At 33.2% G+C, this 14,943-nt stretch overlaps 1 protein-coding gene and 1 pseudogene across 1 annotated transcript; one reads left to right on the top strand and one right to left on the bottom strand.

Moving 5' to 3' along the window:
- The first annotated feature begins 10,878 nt into the window (after positions 1-10,878).
- LOC107637348 (F-box/kelch-repeat protein At3g23880-like) lies at positions 10,879-12,820 on the top strand. Its single transcript, XM_016340773.2, has one exon. The coding sequence runs from the start codon at positions 10,979-10,981 to the stop codon at positions 12,404-12,406; it is 1,428 nt and encodes a 475-aa protein (XP_016196259.1). The 5' UTR covers positions 10,879-10,978; the 3' UTR covers positions 12,407-12,820.
- Positions 12,821-13,053: 233 nt separating this feature from the next.
- Positions 13,054-14,343, bottom strand: LOC107635451 (putative receptor-like protein kinase At5g38990; annotated as a pseudogene).
- Between the last annotated feature and the right edge of the window lie 600 nt (positions 14,344-14,943).

Below are 14,943 nucleotides of genomic sequence, written 5' to 3'. Positions count from 1 at the left end.
TTCTTCATCATCATCTACCTCCTTCTCATAATCAGATGCATCCATTGAAGAGGGACGGAGAACATCTTCATCACCAAAAGCCTTTTTCTTGCCTTTATCATTGTCATTGTCAGCCTTCTTTTTTCTCCTATTGCTGGAAGGACCAACATCATCATTGTTGTCATTGCTTGAGTCCACACACCCAAGTGGCATGTGTGGTTTGTATAAACTGTCCTCTGCAGACTCATAAGAATCAAATGAGCTATCAACATTCAAGTGAACTGACTCCTTGTTTATTTGTTTTCTCCAGCCTTGTGATCATGTGATATACCTTCTAGAAATTTTTGTAGATGTGTTAAATTTAAAGTTAATAGGCTTGGATTATTTCTTTGATGTACTAGATTTTTTAATTTGTGCATTGTTGGTTGGGGGTTGGGTTGAGAGAGAATTTTGTGAGATATGACTTTGGAAGTAATGGAATTTGGTTGGGATAGAGATTTATGAGACTTGGCCTGTGAGCAAGGTTTGGAGACATTTATCTTGAGGGCAGTGGATTTTGGTGGAGTGGACTTGGAGGCAATGTGCTGGGAGGCAGTGGGCTTTAGGGCAGTGGGCTGAGAGGCAATAGGCTTGGGGTAGTGAGCATGGGGTAGTGGGCAGTGGATAGTGGGCTTAGGGCAGTGAATTTCAGTTCAACTATGATAAAGGTAATTGGTTCTTCAAGTTGGCTTAATATTATGCTGATTTCTTTCGCAGTTTCAACACCTACTACTCTAACTTCTTCCATTCCTTCCATTCCAACCTTCTGGCTTAGAGCATGATCATCATCATCTTCAGTCTCAGACAACTCCATTATATCAATTATATCAGGAACCGAATGTCCGTGCTTAAAATATATGTGGATGACATTGTTATTCTCATGGTAGTGCCTGATCATATTAACATGGCCCTGGTCCACTTGCAATCTCCTAAGAACAAATTCTAACCCATCTTTAGGGTCCAAAAACCAATATGCTTCAGCCTTGTCATATCCCAATTTCCTATAATAACTTGTTACCGCAAACATGTCAACATAGTCTTCATCAACTCCAACCCATTCATCATACAAGTCAGATGTGTAGATAACACTTCCACCAGGATCTGTCTCAAACTTTCCACCATAGTAGAAAACAAGTTTCAATTGATCAGGCATATGAAGTTTACAGCACAATATAAAAACAGAGAGCATTAGTCATTTTGTAGCAAAACAACCATGTTGCATAGAACAAGAAATCAACACTATATTTGTAATAAGAACGCATACATTTACTTCCTAATGATTATAACTTAAACCACACTATGATTACAAGGTTCATATTAAAAACCCTAAACCCTAACATTTGCGCCACTAACAACCACAGCATTCTAAACCACTCATTTACGTATACAGTGACTCATTCACACATAAGTACCAAAAACCCTCAACAGAATACAAAAAATAGAAGAGAAGGATCAACATGAACCCTTACCTCTCATCGTCGACAGTGTGCGAAGTTGATACTTCGTCGATAAGTCCTCCACAGACCGGAGAAAATAGATTTCAAGGATGATCGCCGGCGAAAAATGTGAGTGGAAAGTATGGGAGAACAAACAGACAGAGATGAAGAGAATGCTTTTTTGAGGTTTTGGTGGGAAACGTTGAAAATGAAGGGGACCAGTTGGAATTGTTTATTCAAAGGGGAGAAGATGTTGAACGACGTCATTTCACACACTTAGGACATCCTTCTCCCTCAACGACGTCGTTTAATGGAATGCCCACATGGTAGTTCACACTCCACATCATTAATATTTAGACGTCAGTTCTCCGAAGAACTAACAGAGATGCACTTTTTTAAATTTTAGAGATTTAATTGGTTATTTTTAAAAGTCAATGACTAAATTGAGTAGCGATTTAAATTTCAGAAACCATTTTGAACATTTATTCTATCTCTAGACTTTTCTGCCATAATAGTGGTTTCTTGTCCCTATTGTAAATTTTATTATTATTATTATTATTATTATTATTATTATTATTGCAACTTTCTACTTAGTTGTTTCTATGAATTTATTTTTAAATGGATTATTTAACTATAAATTAATCTTATACAAATATGATAGTGTAAAAGATTTATTAAATGATTATAATCTAAAGAAAGGCTCTCAAATACTATGAGAAAAACATTCGTTTTACAAAGTGATGTCCAATCAGAAATATCCTTAAAATAAATCAAACAAGTATTAATATTAAATCATAACATTAAACTCTATGTTACAAATAAATACTCTTATTTAATATTTATATATTTTTTGACACTTAGTAACAAAATTATATCCTTTAAAAAAAATCAGACTCACATCATCTGATAAAGATCTATTATCAATAAATACATTAGGAAGGAAAAAATCAAAACACATCCAACAACCAACAATAAAAACAAATGGATCAACAAATTGCAGCAACAAAGAAAAAGAAGAACTAACACAATCAACAGTTCAAATTAAATGACAAGCATATTTTACTCTAATCATTAAGAGGAAAACAAAATAAACATCACCAACAAGTAGCAACTCAACAAAAAAAATAAAAAAGACATAAAAAACAAAAAAAAAGTAAAAAGCTATATTCAATAATTTTTTTAAATTTACTACTTAATATATTACAACCTTTGACAATTTCAAATATATTTATACATGATTAAATAAAAAATTCAATACTACATTATTTATTGCAATTACTTGATTAAATTCTTCATATGAATATATAATATTTTATTTATAAAATTTTATAAATTCTAATAAAAAATAATATATAAAAATTATAATTCAAATTCTTCGCGCATGGCATGCGGCTCAAAATATAATTCCTTAATTAGGGTCTGTTTGGAAAGTTTTAAAAGTAATTTTTTTGAGTTTTTGACTTATGAAAAGTAGTAGTATTGATGTTTGATGCAATTTTCAAAATTAAATTGCGACTTTCTAAGAAGTTATTTAGGAACTTATAAAGAAGTTAAAAAAATGACTTCTCTCATAATACTACTACTTTTTACCACATTTTTATAAAATAAATATTTTTAGAACTAAAAATTCAAACACAAAATAATTTATTTATAAATTATTTTTAATATAATTATTTATTATTTAAACTATTTTTTAAAAAAAAGCTTAATTAAGTTGTTTACTGGACATTAGTCCTTTAGATTGCAATAAAATTAGCATTTATTTTGCAGTTGGGATAACAATATCTATAACAATGTGCCCACCATAACAATGTGCCCACCATGTTTTGTAACGATAATTGTGTTGTATATTGTTGTTATAATCATCATTATTATTATTATCATAAAAAATTTTCAAATGACTTAAAAAAATTTAAATCTTTTAAAGTAAAAAAATTAATAAAATAATAAAATAAAAATTAACGACTATTAATTTTATAATTTTAATAAAATATATATTCTATTCATTATTTTAATTTAGGAATAGTTAACTTTTTATTTTATTATTTTATTAACTTTGTCATCATAAAAAAATTTATTCAATTTTAAAAAGAAAGATTGAATAAATAAACATTTTTAATAGTTATAAAAATGTTAGGAAATTATTTGATTTCCTAACTTATTTGTGGGCAATACATATATTAATTATAATCACAAATTATGCTATTTCAAATTAAATGACTTATATAATGGTGATCTCATTTATTGTTATAAATGCTAAATTGAATAAGTCATTATTACTTTTAATTTGGAATTAAATGAGAATAAAACCGGATATTATCTTTTGTTCCTTAGATAATTATCTTTTTGGATTTTAGATATATTATCTTTTGGGCTTTAGATACTATTTTATTTGGGTTTAAGGGTTTAATGGGTGCCATGTTCAAATATAAATAGATCTTTAGGGTTTCGATCCCCAATATGCCAAAGCCGCCTTTGTTACTCTTTCCCCATCAGAAGAGTTGCAGTTCAGCCTCCTAGGAATACAGAAGGCTTTGGTTGAGGAAGATCGAAAGAACCACAAATCCAAACTCTTCCGATCGTATGATTCATGTTTATGAATTCAGGTACGCTTCCGCATTATGATATGATATATTTTTTGATGATTCAATATGGATGATCTAGGATATTAAAATTAATTTATTCCAATAAGTGGTATCAGAGCCATCCATTATTTAGTCATCAAAAATATTCAGTTTTTTGTTTTTTTTTCTATTGTCGAATCAATATATATATGCATGTTGTTTACGTTATAAATTGTTGCACGCATATATATAAACTTGTTTGAGTTTGTGTGTGCCTCAATGTATATATATAAATTGATACGTAGATATATATCTATCGATATGCCCCGTGTGTTTCTATATATATATGATTTTAGTATTGTTTCAGATTACATGTTATTACTGCCACTTGGATTGCTTTATATATATATACTTTCGGCTGCTTATATATATATATATATATATTTTACCGTATTGATATTTTTATTTGATATAGTAATTGATTTATTCTGAAACATTAGCACAAAGAATTATTATAATTGTCTCGATTTTTTTTATTTTGTGTGTCATTAATTTGATATAAAATTAATGGATTATTTTTTTTTGGATATAAAGATTATTATACCCACTAATTTTATAAAGATTAATTTTAATCTTAATAGATCAAGAATTTTTGGCACATAAATTATAATCATATTTTTTCTTTAAGATCTCAAAAGACATCATTAAGATTTAATTCCTTTTGAGATTTAAGTATTTTTTTTGTTGTTACATAAGGAAATTGGTAACAATTTGGATTAGTATACCATCTATTTTATAAAGATTTGGTTTTGGAATAAATTGATTGAACATTATGCTGCCAAAGTAGCCTCTTTTGTGAAAATTGATTTATTCAAAACATAAGGAATATGGTGTTATGTAATTCATGCGAATATTGATCGGCCCAAAGGAAGGTCTATATTTGGCCGAATTACATACATATTGATGGTAAATACATATTTGGGTAACTAATTAAGAATAAAGTAATGCTTATTATTTATGCGAACAATAATCGGCCCAAAGGAAGTTTATTGTTTGGCCAAATAATAAGCATTGTACACTTTTGTTTATTTTCTATTAATTATGCGGTCAATAATCGGCCCAAAGGAAGATTATTGTTTGGCCAATTAATAGAAAATATATGCGGTAATAAATAGGTTGCGAAGTTTAAGTTTCCATGTGCGCATTAAGTCGGTCCAAAGAAAGGCTTAATGTGCGACAGAAATTTTGACAATATTTACAGTTAATTTTTCTATCCAAAGATTGAAAATTAATGTTGTGCTGAATATCTCAATATGGATTTTTACCCATTAATTAACTAATATTTACTGCATGTTCTTTTGTTCTAATCCAGAAACTATGACTTTAGCTACCAGTATTTCTGCGCAAATTAGCAGTATTCCTATGCTGAATGGTTCAAACTTTAAAGTTTGGAAGGATACCGTGGAGATTGTCCTCGGTTGTATGGATCTAGATATAGCTCTTCGAGAGGAGAAACCCACTTCCACTTCGGAAAACCTCAATGAGGTTAAAATAAAGAAGTGGGAGAGAGATCCAATCGAATGAGCATTATGACCATGAAGCGCTCAATTCCTGAGGCGTTTCGGGGCTCAATTACTGAGGATAAAGATGCCAAACAGTTCCTAAAGGACGTTGAAAAATTCTTTACTAAGAATGAAAAGGCGGAGGCAAGTAGCCTTTTGAGCAAACTTGTCTCCATGAGGTATAAAGGTAAAGGGAACATAAGGGAGTACATTATGGATACATTATGGAAATGTCTCATCTTGCTTCAAAATTGAAAGCACTAAAGTTAGAGTTGTCTGAATATTTACTCGTGCATTTCATTTTGATTTCCCTTCCTGCACACTTTGGGCAATTCAAAGTGAGTTATAACACTCTGAAGGACACTTGGTCCTTAAATGAGCTTATATCTCACTGTGTGCAAGAAGAAGAGAGGCTACAGCAAGATAAGACTGAAAGTGCTCACATGGCTTCATCTTCTCAGTATAAAAGAAAGCGTGATACTACTGCGGATGTGCCTTCTCAGCAGAAAAAGGCTAAGAAACAAGATCAAGTTTCGACTTGTTTCTTCTGTGAGAATGTGGGACACATGAAGAAGAATTGTACCAAATATGCCACATGGCATGTAAAGAAGGGTATAATTCTTACTTTCGTTTGTTCTGAAGCTAGTTTAAGTTATGCACCTGTTGATACTTGGTGGGTAGATTCTGCTGCTACTACTCATGTAAGTGTTACTATGCAGGGTTGCCTGTGGAGCCGACCGCCAAGTGATGCTGAAAGATACATCTATGTGGCAGACGGCAATATAGTTGCAGTTGAAGCTATAGGAACCTTTAGATTATGTTCCATGAGTGGATTTTACTTGGATTTATTAGAGACATTTTATGTACCGTCATTTAGACGGAATTTAGTTTCTGTTTCTCGTTTGGACAAATCAGGTTATTTTTGTTCGTTCGGAGACAATAAAGTCAGTCTCTTCTATAATTCGAATAAAATTTGCTCTGGTCATTTGGTGGATAATCTATATAGGCTTGACTTAAATTCCTATAATAATGAAATACTGCAAACGGGTACAAAACAAAAACTAAATGAGAATTCGGCATCATTATGGCACAAACGCCTAGATCACATCTCTAAACAGAGAATTCAGAGGCTCGTGTCGGATGGAATTCTTGGACCCCTAAATTTGGCGGACTTTGAAGTCTGCATTGAGTGCATAAAGGGAAAAAGGACAAACGAAAGGAAATTAGGTACCGAGAGAGCTAAAGATGTCTTAGAACTGATACATACCGATATATGTGGCCCATTCCCTATTGTCTCTTGGAATGGACAACGGTACTTTATTACGTTCATAGATGATTACTCTCGTTACGGGTATCTATATTTAATTCATGAAAAGTGTCAAGTCTTGGATGTTTTCAAGTCTTTCAAAGCTGAAGTTGAACTTCAACTTGGAAAGAAAATTAAAGCTGTCAAATCTTATCGTGGTGGTGAATACTACGAAAGATATGACGGTTCAGGTGAGCAACGTCTCGGGCCTTTTGTTCTTTTCCTAGAGAAGTGTGGTATTGTTCCGCAATACACCATGCCAGGCAAACCTAACACGAATGGTGTTGCAGAGCGAAGGAACCGAACTCTTAAAGACATGGTGAGAAGTATGATTAGTCATTCTTCCTTGCCTGAATCACTCTGGGGAGAAACCTTAAAGACCGCAGTGTACATCCTTAATAGGGTGTCAAGCAAAGCAGTTAACAAAATCCCATATGAAATTTGGACTGGGAAAAGGCCCAGTATAAAGCATTTGCATATTTGGGGATGTCCAGCTGAGGCGCGACCTTATAGGCCGCATGAAAGAAAATTGGACTCAAGGACAATCAGTTGCTACTTTGTTGGTTACGCTGAGCGTTCACGGGGGTACAAGTTTTACAATCCTGCATCAAGGTCTATTTTTGAGACGGAAAAATGCGAGATTTCTTGAGGATGTTGAGTTTGGGGGGAAGAAAATATTAGGAATGTTGCTTTTGATGAGGATTCTGTAACTGACAATGATCAGGTCCTTGTGGCTATTGTTGTTCAAGATACAATTATAGTACAAGAGCACAATGAGAATCCTACTGTAAATCTAGCTACAGTACAAGAGAACAATGAGAATATTGTTGTTGCTCAAGATACTGCTACAGTATAGGAAAATAATGAGAATCCTCCTCAACCCCAACCCATACAGCAAGCTCAACAACCTCAAGAAGTGTCATTAAGGAGATCCAATAAAAAAAAAGGAGAAAATCTATCTATAGTCTCAAACAAGCTTTCCGTCAATGGTATCACAAGTTCATCAAGTCATTACCTCATGGTTTTGAGGTAAATATTATAGATGAATGTGTATACTGCAAGTTCAGTGGGAGTAAATACTTTTTTTTTGGTCTTATATGTTGATGACATTCTACTTGCTAGCAACGATATAGGCTTGTTGCATGAAACTAAGAAATTTCTATCGAACAAATTCGAAATGAAAGATCTTGGTGATACCTCTTTTGTATTAGGAATCGAGATACTAAGAGATTACTCTCAAGGTATTCTTGGATTGTCACAAAAGAACTATATCGAAAAGATTTTAAGTAGATATGGCATGAAAATTTGTAGACCAATGGACACACCCGTAACTAAAGGAGACAAGTTTAGTCTCAAGCAATGTCCCAAAATGATCCTAAGAAGACAACAATGCATGATAAACCTTATGCATCAGCACTAGGGAATTTAATGTATGTTCAAGTCTACATACATCCCGATATATCATTTATAGTGGGAGTATTGGGTAGATACTTGAACAATCCAGATATGGATCATTGGATAGCTGTTAAACACGTAATTTGTTGTTTAAAAAGAACAAAGGATTACATGCTTATTTATCGGAGATCAGAAAATTTGGAGATTATTAGGTACTCTGATTCCGATTTCATGGCATATGGTTGCGAAACTTTGTCACTAAGCTTCATATAGTAGATGACATTGAAAGGCCATTAAAGATATTTTGTGACAATAAGTCAGTAGTACTATACTTCAATAACAATAAGAGCTTGACAAAATCGAAGCATACAGACATCAAGTTCTTAGTTGTCAAGGAGAAAGTTTAAGAAAAACAGATTTTCATAGGACATATAGGAACAGAGTATATGCTAGTAGACCCATTACCAAGGGATTGACCCCTAAAATTTTTCATGAGCACACTGCTCGGATGGGTGTCAATATTTGTGATGCCTTGGTTTAGTGGGAGTTTATGCTATATGTCCTATGACAGATATTGAGTTATTTTTCTGCAGAATTAAGTTGATGGTTTATTTCATGTTATGTGAAATGTTCATTTTGCAATATTTGTATTGTGTTTGATCTCAATAAAGTTGGACCAGCTGGAAATAGACATGCATGAGATCACTTGGCATGTAATTTCCATATTACTCATCCAAATTTGATCTATGTCGTTAAGTATATTAGGATGGTGATTGGCGTGGTTTAGTCACGGCATTTAATGTGATAAAAGCTGCGGTAGTTCCATATCTAATGTATGAGACGGACTAGATTGTTAAAGTAATGAGAGAAATAGCATTCAGATGCGCGCATAAAGTTTATAAAGATGTGATTATGTCAAGAAATGATATATGTATAGCCCAAGTGGGAGATTGTTAGGAAATTATTTGATTTCCTAACTTATTTGTGGGCAATACATATATTAATTATAATCACAAATTATGCTATTTCAAATTAAATGACTTATATAATGGTGATCTCATTTATTGTTATAAATGCTAAATTGAATAAGTCATTATTACTTTTGATTTGAAATTAAATGAGAATAAAACCGAATATTATCTTTTGTTCCTTAGATAATTATTGATTAATTACCTTCTTCAAGCAATTAGAACGATGAGGATAGACTCTAAATGGATCGAATTCAGAGGCGTGCCTTTTAATATAGAGTTGAGATCGAGGTATCATCCAGTTTCTTAGATCTTTCCATTCATCTTTCTCTGGTCTACTCTCCTTCTTGTCTTAAAACTCCTAGCTCGTCTTTTCGTCCTCGGTTCCGTAGGAGCAAGTCATAAAGATTGAGAAAAATCGGTCATTCCTTTTTGGATTTTAGATATATTATCTTTTGGGTTTTAGATACTATTTTATTTGGGCTTAAGGGTTTAATGGGTGCCATGCTCAAATATAAATAGACCTTTAGGGTTTCGGTCCCCAATATGCCAAAGCCGCCTTTGTTACTCTTTTTCCATCAAAAGAGTTGTAGTTCAGCCTCCTAGGAATACAGAAGGCTTTGGTTGAGGAAGATCGAAAGAACCACAAGATCCAAACTCTTCCGATCGTATGATTCATGTTTATGAATTCAGGTACGCTTCCGCATTATGATATGATATATTTTTTGATGATTCAATATGGATGATCTGGGATATTGAAATTAATTTATTCCAACAAAAAACACTTTAAATTCTATTTTTTTAATTCTAATTTCTCTCCACATTTACTCTCATTTAGGTTAAAAACACTCGAAAACTAAATTCTACTAGTAGTAGTTAGCACATCTTCTAAGTATATTTTTTTCTCCAGTCATTTAATTTTAGAGCTTCATTTTCTTATTTTGGTGGTCAATTATGAGTTTTTTTTTAATTGACAGAGTGAGAAAATAAATATTTAATTATATTTAAATGAAAATAATAGGACTCACATAGTTATATATAATAAAAATTATAAATTTAATAATAATTTTTTTATTTTATTATTTTACTAATTTTTTTATTTTATAAAATCCAAATTCATATTTATATATTCTTTCAAATTTTTTTACGTTTAGCATCATTTTAATTTAGACCAAACATACTTTTCAAAGCTCAATTCTACATTTCTACTAGTAGCATATTTTCCAAGTACATTTTTTTTCTTTTTAGATTAGTTTTAGAGCATTATTTTTTTTATGGTCGATTATGAGTTTTGTTTTAATTGTAGATTTTTTTTTCTTTCCTTATTTCAATCACAATTGTAATAAGTTTCTTTTAGTTATGTATAATTGCAATAAAAATATTGTATTTTTGTAAAATTATGAATATAGTTTGAAAGCTTTTTAGGAATAAAAATCATACGGATTTTATTTTTGGACATGTCTTTTATGTAACTAACAAATATTTTTTTATCTAAATAAAATTAAAAATATTTTTAATATTTAGAAAAAAATATTACTTTTTTAAAAAATAAAAAATTAAGGGTTTTTTTTTTTTTTTTTTCAATAGCCCATTCAAAACTGACTCTTCGCTTCCCTTCCCTTCGGTCCTCTGTTTCCAACGCAGTTGAGAAAATCACAAAAGTGACAAAACCTCTGGCCCTAGCACTCCTCAATTTCAAAGCACTGCATTCCATTCCAAGCAATCAAGCATGGATAAGAAGAAGAAGAAGCAGCAGAAGCACACGGGGAACAAACTAAAACAGCAATCGACCATGGAGAAGAAGAAGAAGCAACAGCAGGATGAGAATCACAAGAGCAAGAGCATTCACGACATTCTTACTCTTGAGCTGATTCACAGAATCCTACTGAGGGTTCCGCTCAAATATCTTGCTCGCCTGAAGTGCGTTTCGAAGTTTTGGAACACTCTCATTTCCGATCCCGACTTTGCGAAATCACATGTTCACCTCTCTGCCGCACCCACCCATGTATGCCTCTTCATAGATGACTACACCAAGGCTTGCTCCGTTGACATTGACGCAGTATTTCACGACTACAATTGCGCTACTGCAGTAAAAGAGGTATCTCTCCCTTTCAAGATGAAAACACGTTATGATTTTGAAGTTATGTGCTCCTGCAGAGGGCTTGTTCTCTTACACCGAGCCCCGCATTTTTTTGTGGTATGGAATCCAGTGACTGGATCCAGCAAAAGAGTATCCTACTCTCACATTGTTTCTCGTAGTCATCGCAAGTGGTTTGTGTTTCCGTATAGTGCGATTTTGTATGGATTTGGTTACGATGCCTCACAGGATGACTACTTAGTTGTTGTAGCTTCTAAGGATAAGAATGGCCATGAGCACTTTGATTGCCTGTCTTTGAGCACCAATTCATGGATTAATCTTGATGTTGCACTCTCCAAACCCTTGGGTTGGAGCAACTGGAAATCTCGTGGGTTCTTCTTGAATGGCGCTATTCATTGGTCGTCGTGCACTCTTAGTGTTGGAGATTATAGTATTCTTATATTTGATTTGAAGGAAAGGAGTTTCTCAACTATATCTATGCCTGAACAAGTGATGGGTTATCTCAATCCCACTCATCTTGTCCTACTAGGAGGGTGCCTGGCCTTGTATTCTTATGATCGCGATAAAACTAACATATGGGTGATGAAACAATACAAAGTGCATTCATCTTGGACTTTCTATCAGATTTCTCGGGAACGGTCTGCGCCTCTATGCTTATCCAATGGTAGTGACATTATTGCACTAGATTCTATTCTGAAATCTATAGATCTCTACTTAAGGTTTGCCAAATATAATGTCAGAGGAGAGCTCCTCCAACTCAAATGTTTTGATTATAGTGATCTGGAACATTTTAAAGATCGTTCTCGTCGGTTGTCTCAGTATGGCACAAACTACATTGTATACACACAGAGTCTCGTGCCAGTCCCCAGTGAGAATGTAAGGAATAAAGATGAAAAACGGTACGTGAATGAAGGTCATGCAGAATCAGCACCAACAAGTGAGAGGGAAAAGGTTGTTATTGGGAATGGACAGCTGTCAAACGATCCTTCAATTCAAGAAATCAGGAGAAGCACGAGAGGGAGGGTCATTAATAGAACCCTGGACGACTTTGCGTGGTAACTATGCAGTGGTAACCTCACTCCCTTCTGAAATTTCTCCTCTGCTCTCCTTTCTTCTTCTCAAATTCTTCCCTCTCTCTAGTCTAATTTTCTCTCTAAAGCCAACTCTATTACTGTTACACTGAATTTGCTTTCTAAGTTACATTGAATTTGCTTTCTAAATTACTACGGAATATTTGTGTTTGCCACCTGAATTCTTCATTGTTCATAGAGCATGTGCTCCTAGGTCTTTTTTTCATGGTAGGTTAATTGAACCACGTTAAATTTTCTATTTTCACCTTATCTTTTGTTCTATCTGGTAATGAAACCTTGTAGCTTGTTGATATATCATATAATTGCTATAGTGGTGTAAATTTTACATTTATATGTATGGCTTTCAACTTTATTTTATTAAGGTACTTCCTAATTTATTTAATTTCTGATGCTCTCGAGTTTTATTTAATATTGCAGTACTTTTAATGTAAATCACTGTGCAATTGCAATTATAAATTATAAATTCACAAACGAAAGTGGATAATTCATTGAACTAAAACCTGATTAAACTTATTCTAAGCACAGCTTTAGTTTGCTTTGATTTCTGGGACATTGATCGTTGAAACAAAATGCAGGTTAACGTTGCAAAGCAAAAGTTAATAACCTGTACTAGCAATAAGTTCTTCGTATTCTTTCTTTGCTTAATCTATTTGATATGTTACATATTGATCGATAAGATCACATTTTGTGCAACCCTATGTTAGATCTATAAGAATTGTGTTTTTAGAACCAGAAGAAAGAAAAGAAAACAGAGTAGCCATAAAACCTATTGATTAGCCGAGTATAGCAGTTGAAGACTAATGATTGGAGTAGAAAAACATCCAGCACTATCTGGGTAGTGATACATGATCATTATATCGCTGTTGACAATAACAAGGGGTAGTGGATGATAAGGTATAGCGAGCAGCATTCGTGATAATATCAGCTTGTTGCTGCAATGAGAGAGCATGCTGAAGCAATACCTCTACTTCCCCCATTGTTGGTCGCTCATCTGCTTCGTACTCCAAGCAACTTTGTATGACACTAGTGAATAGTGAATACTTGCCAACATTCTGGCGCAATGTTCCCTTTCAGAATTGGATCCATTGTCTTCTCAAGAGTGTGCTCTTTGTATTGAATTATGTAGTTCAATACATTATGGCCTACCTTGTATAGTAGAACTTCACTATTAGTAAACATCACATTTATTAGTAACAATACCGTGTATAGCATTCTCCGGAGCCATCAATGCAGATGTAACTTCAATCTTATCTACTTTAATTTGCTTTGGCTTCGATGTAGAGGGCCCTCCCTGCAATGATATCACAAAATTGGCAAGTTTGGGCATCATATTCCTATCCAAAAGAATATTAACTGGATTTATGTCACGATGAAAGATAGCACGCTTGACTCCAGAGTGAAGGTAGTGTAGAGCACGTGCTACTCCGATGCAGATGTCTAGTCTTTTCTTCCACGACAGTGGTTCTTTGTCCTTGTTACTCAAGTAATCATGGAGTGATCCATTGTCTGTATACTCGTACACAGCAATCTTTTCCTTTCCATGGTGGCAGAAGCCTATAAGAGATATTATATTTGGGTGATGAAGCTGACATAGCATCTCGACTTCCTTCTTGAATTCAAGGGGAACAGTCATCACCTTCAATGCCACCGTATAATCAGTTGCAGCAGCACCATTATTATTATTATTATGGTTGAGACAACCTTTATAAACCTTCCTAAGGGCTGTTTCTCCAATTATTAGTTTCTGGTCAAAGTTGTTGGTTGACTTTCTAAGATCATGAAAGGAAAAGGGATGGCATAGCTCTTCTATTACTGTTGGATATTGTTTCTTAGATGAACAACTTGCATTCCCCTTCTTCCAATCACCAAAGCATAAACATTTCAGAACCATTATGACAATTTGAGGGACTGTCAATCATGTACAGATTGATTAGACAAATGGTTATTTCTGTTCTATTGGGACTCACACATGTCAATTTTCTAAAATCTAATATAGATTCTGCTTTGTGAAATCAGTTATAGAAATAATAAGGGAATAAAGCTTTAGTTTCATTGAGATTCCACAAACACCTTGCTTTGTATTCTATTATTCATCTTTCAAATAGAATATTATCAAATCATTGATCATTAAAGTGGTACCTAGAACATTACTATTATCTTTTACCTTCATTAATGAAGCATAAGAGAAAGGAGATTCTTTTTAACCTCAGAATTCATTAATGGTTAAAAAGATTCAACATAAATGAACTTAATTTGATGAATAAATCACTTGTGAAAATGGAAAATAACCTGAAGGTGGTGGCAGAAATAAAGCTTCATACAGCTCCTACCTTGATTGCTGCAGATAAATTTATCATGGTTGTGTTATCTTTCAGATCTAGGCGTTTACTAAGTCTATGACTTTGACCAAAAGAATAAAAGTATTTAAATTATTTGACTTTTTTTTTTGGCTTAAAATCCTCACCTCTTTGACTCTATTCTTAATTTCTTTCTAAATAAAGAAAA

The sequence above is a fragment of the Arachis ipaensis genome, chromosome B4 (assembly GCF_059453495.1).
Source record: "Arachis ipaensis isolate K30076 ecotype BB chromosome B4, ASM5945349v1, whole genome shotgun sequence".
Classification (NCBI taxonomy): domain Eukaryota; kingdom Viridiplantae; phylum Streptophyta; class Magnoliopsida; order Fabales; family Fabaceae; genus Arachis; species Arachis ipaensis.
Note: the sequence above shows the minus strand (reverse complement) of the source record. Positions and strands in the feature narration are given on the sequence as shown.

What these genes read in the sequence shown, in the direction of transcription:
- LOC107637348 (XM_016340773.2), top strand. Translation starts at nt 10,979, where the DNA reads ATGGATAAGAAGAAGAAGAAGCAGCAGAAGCACACGGGGAACAAACTA.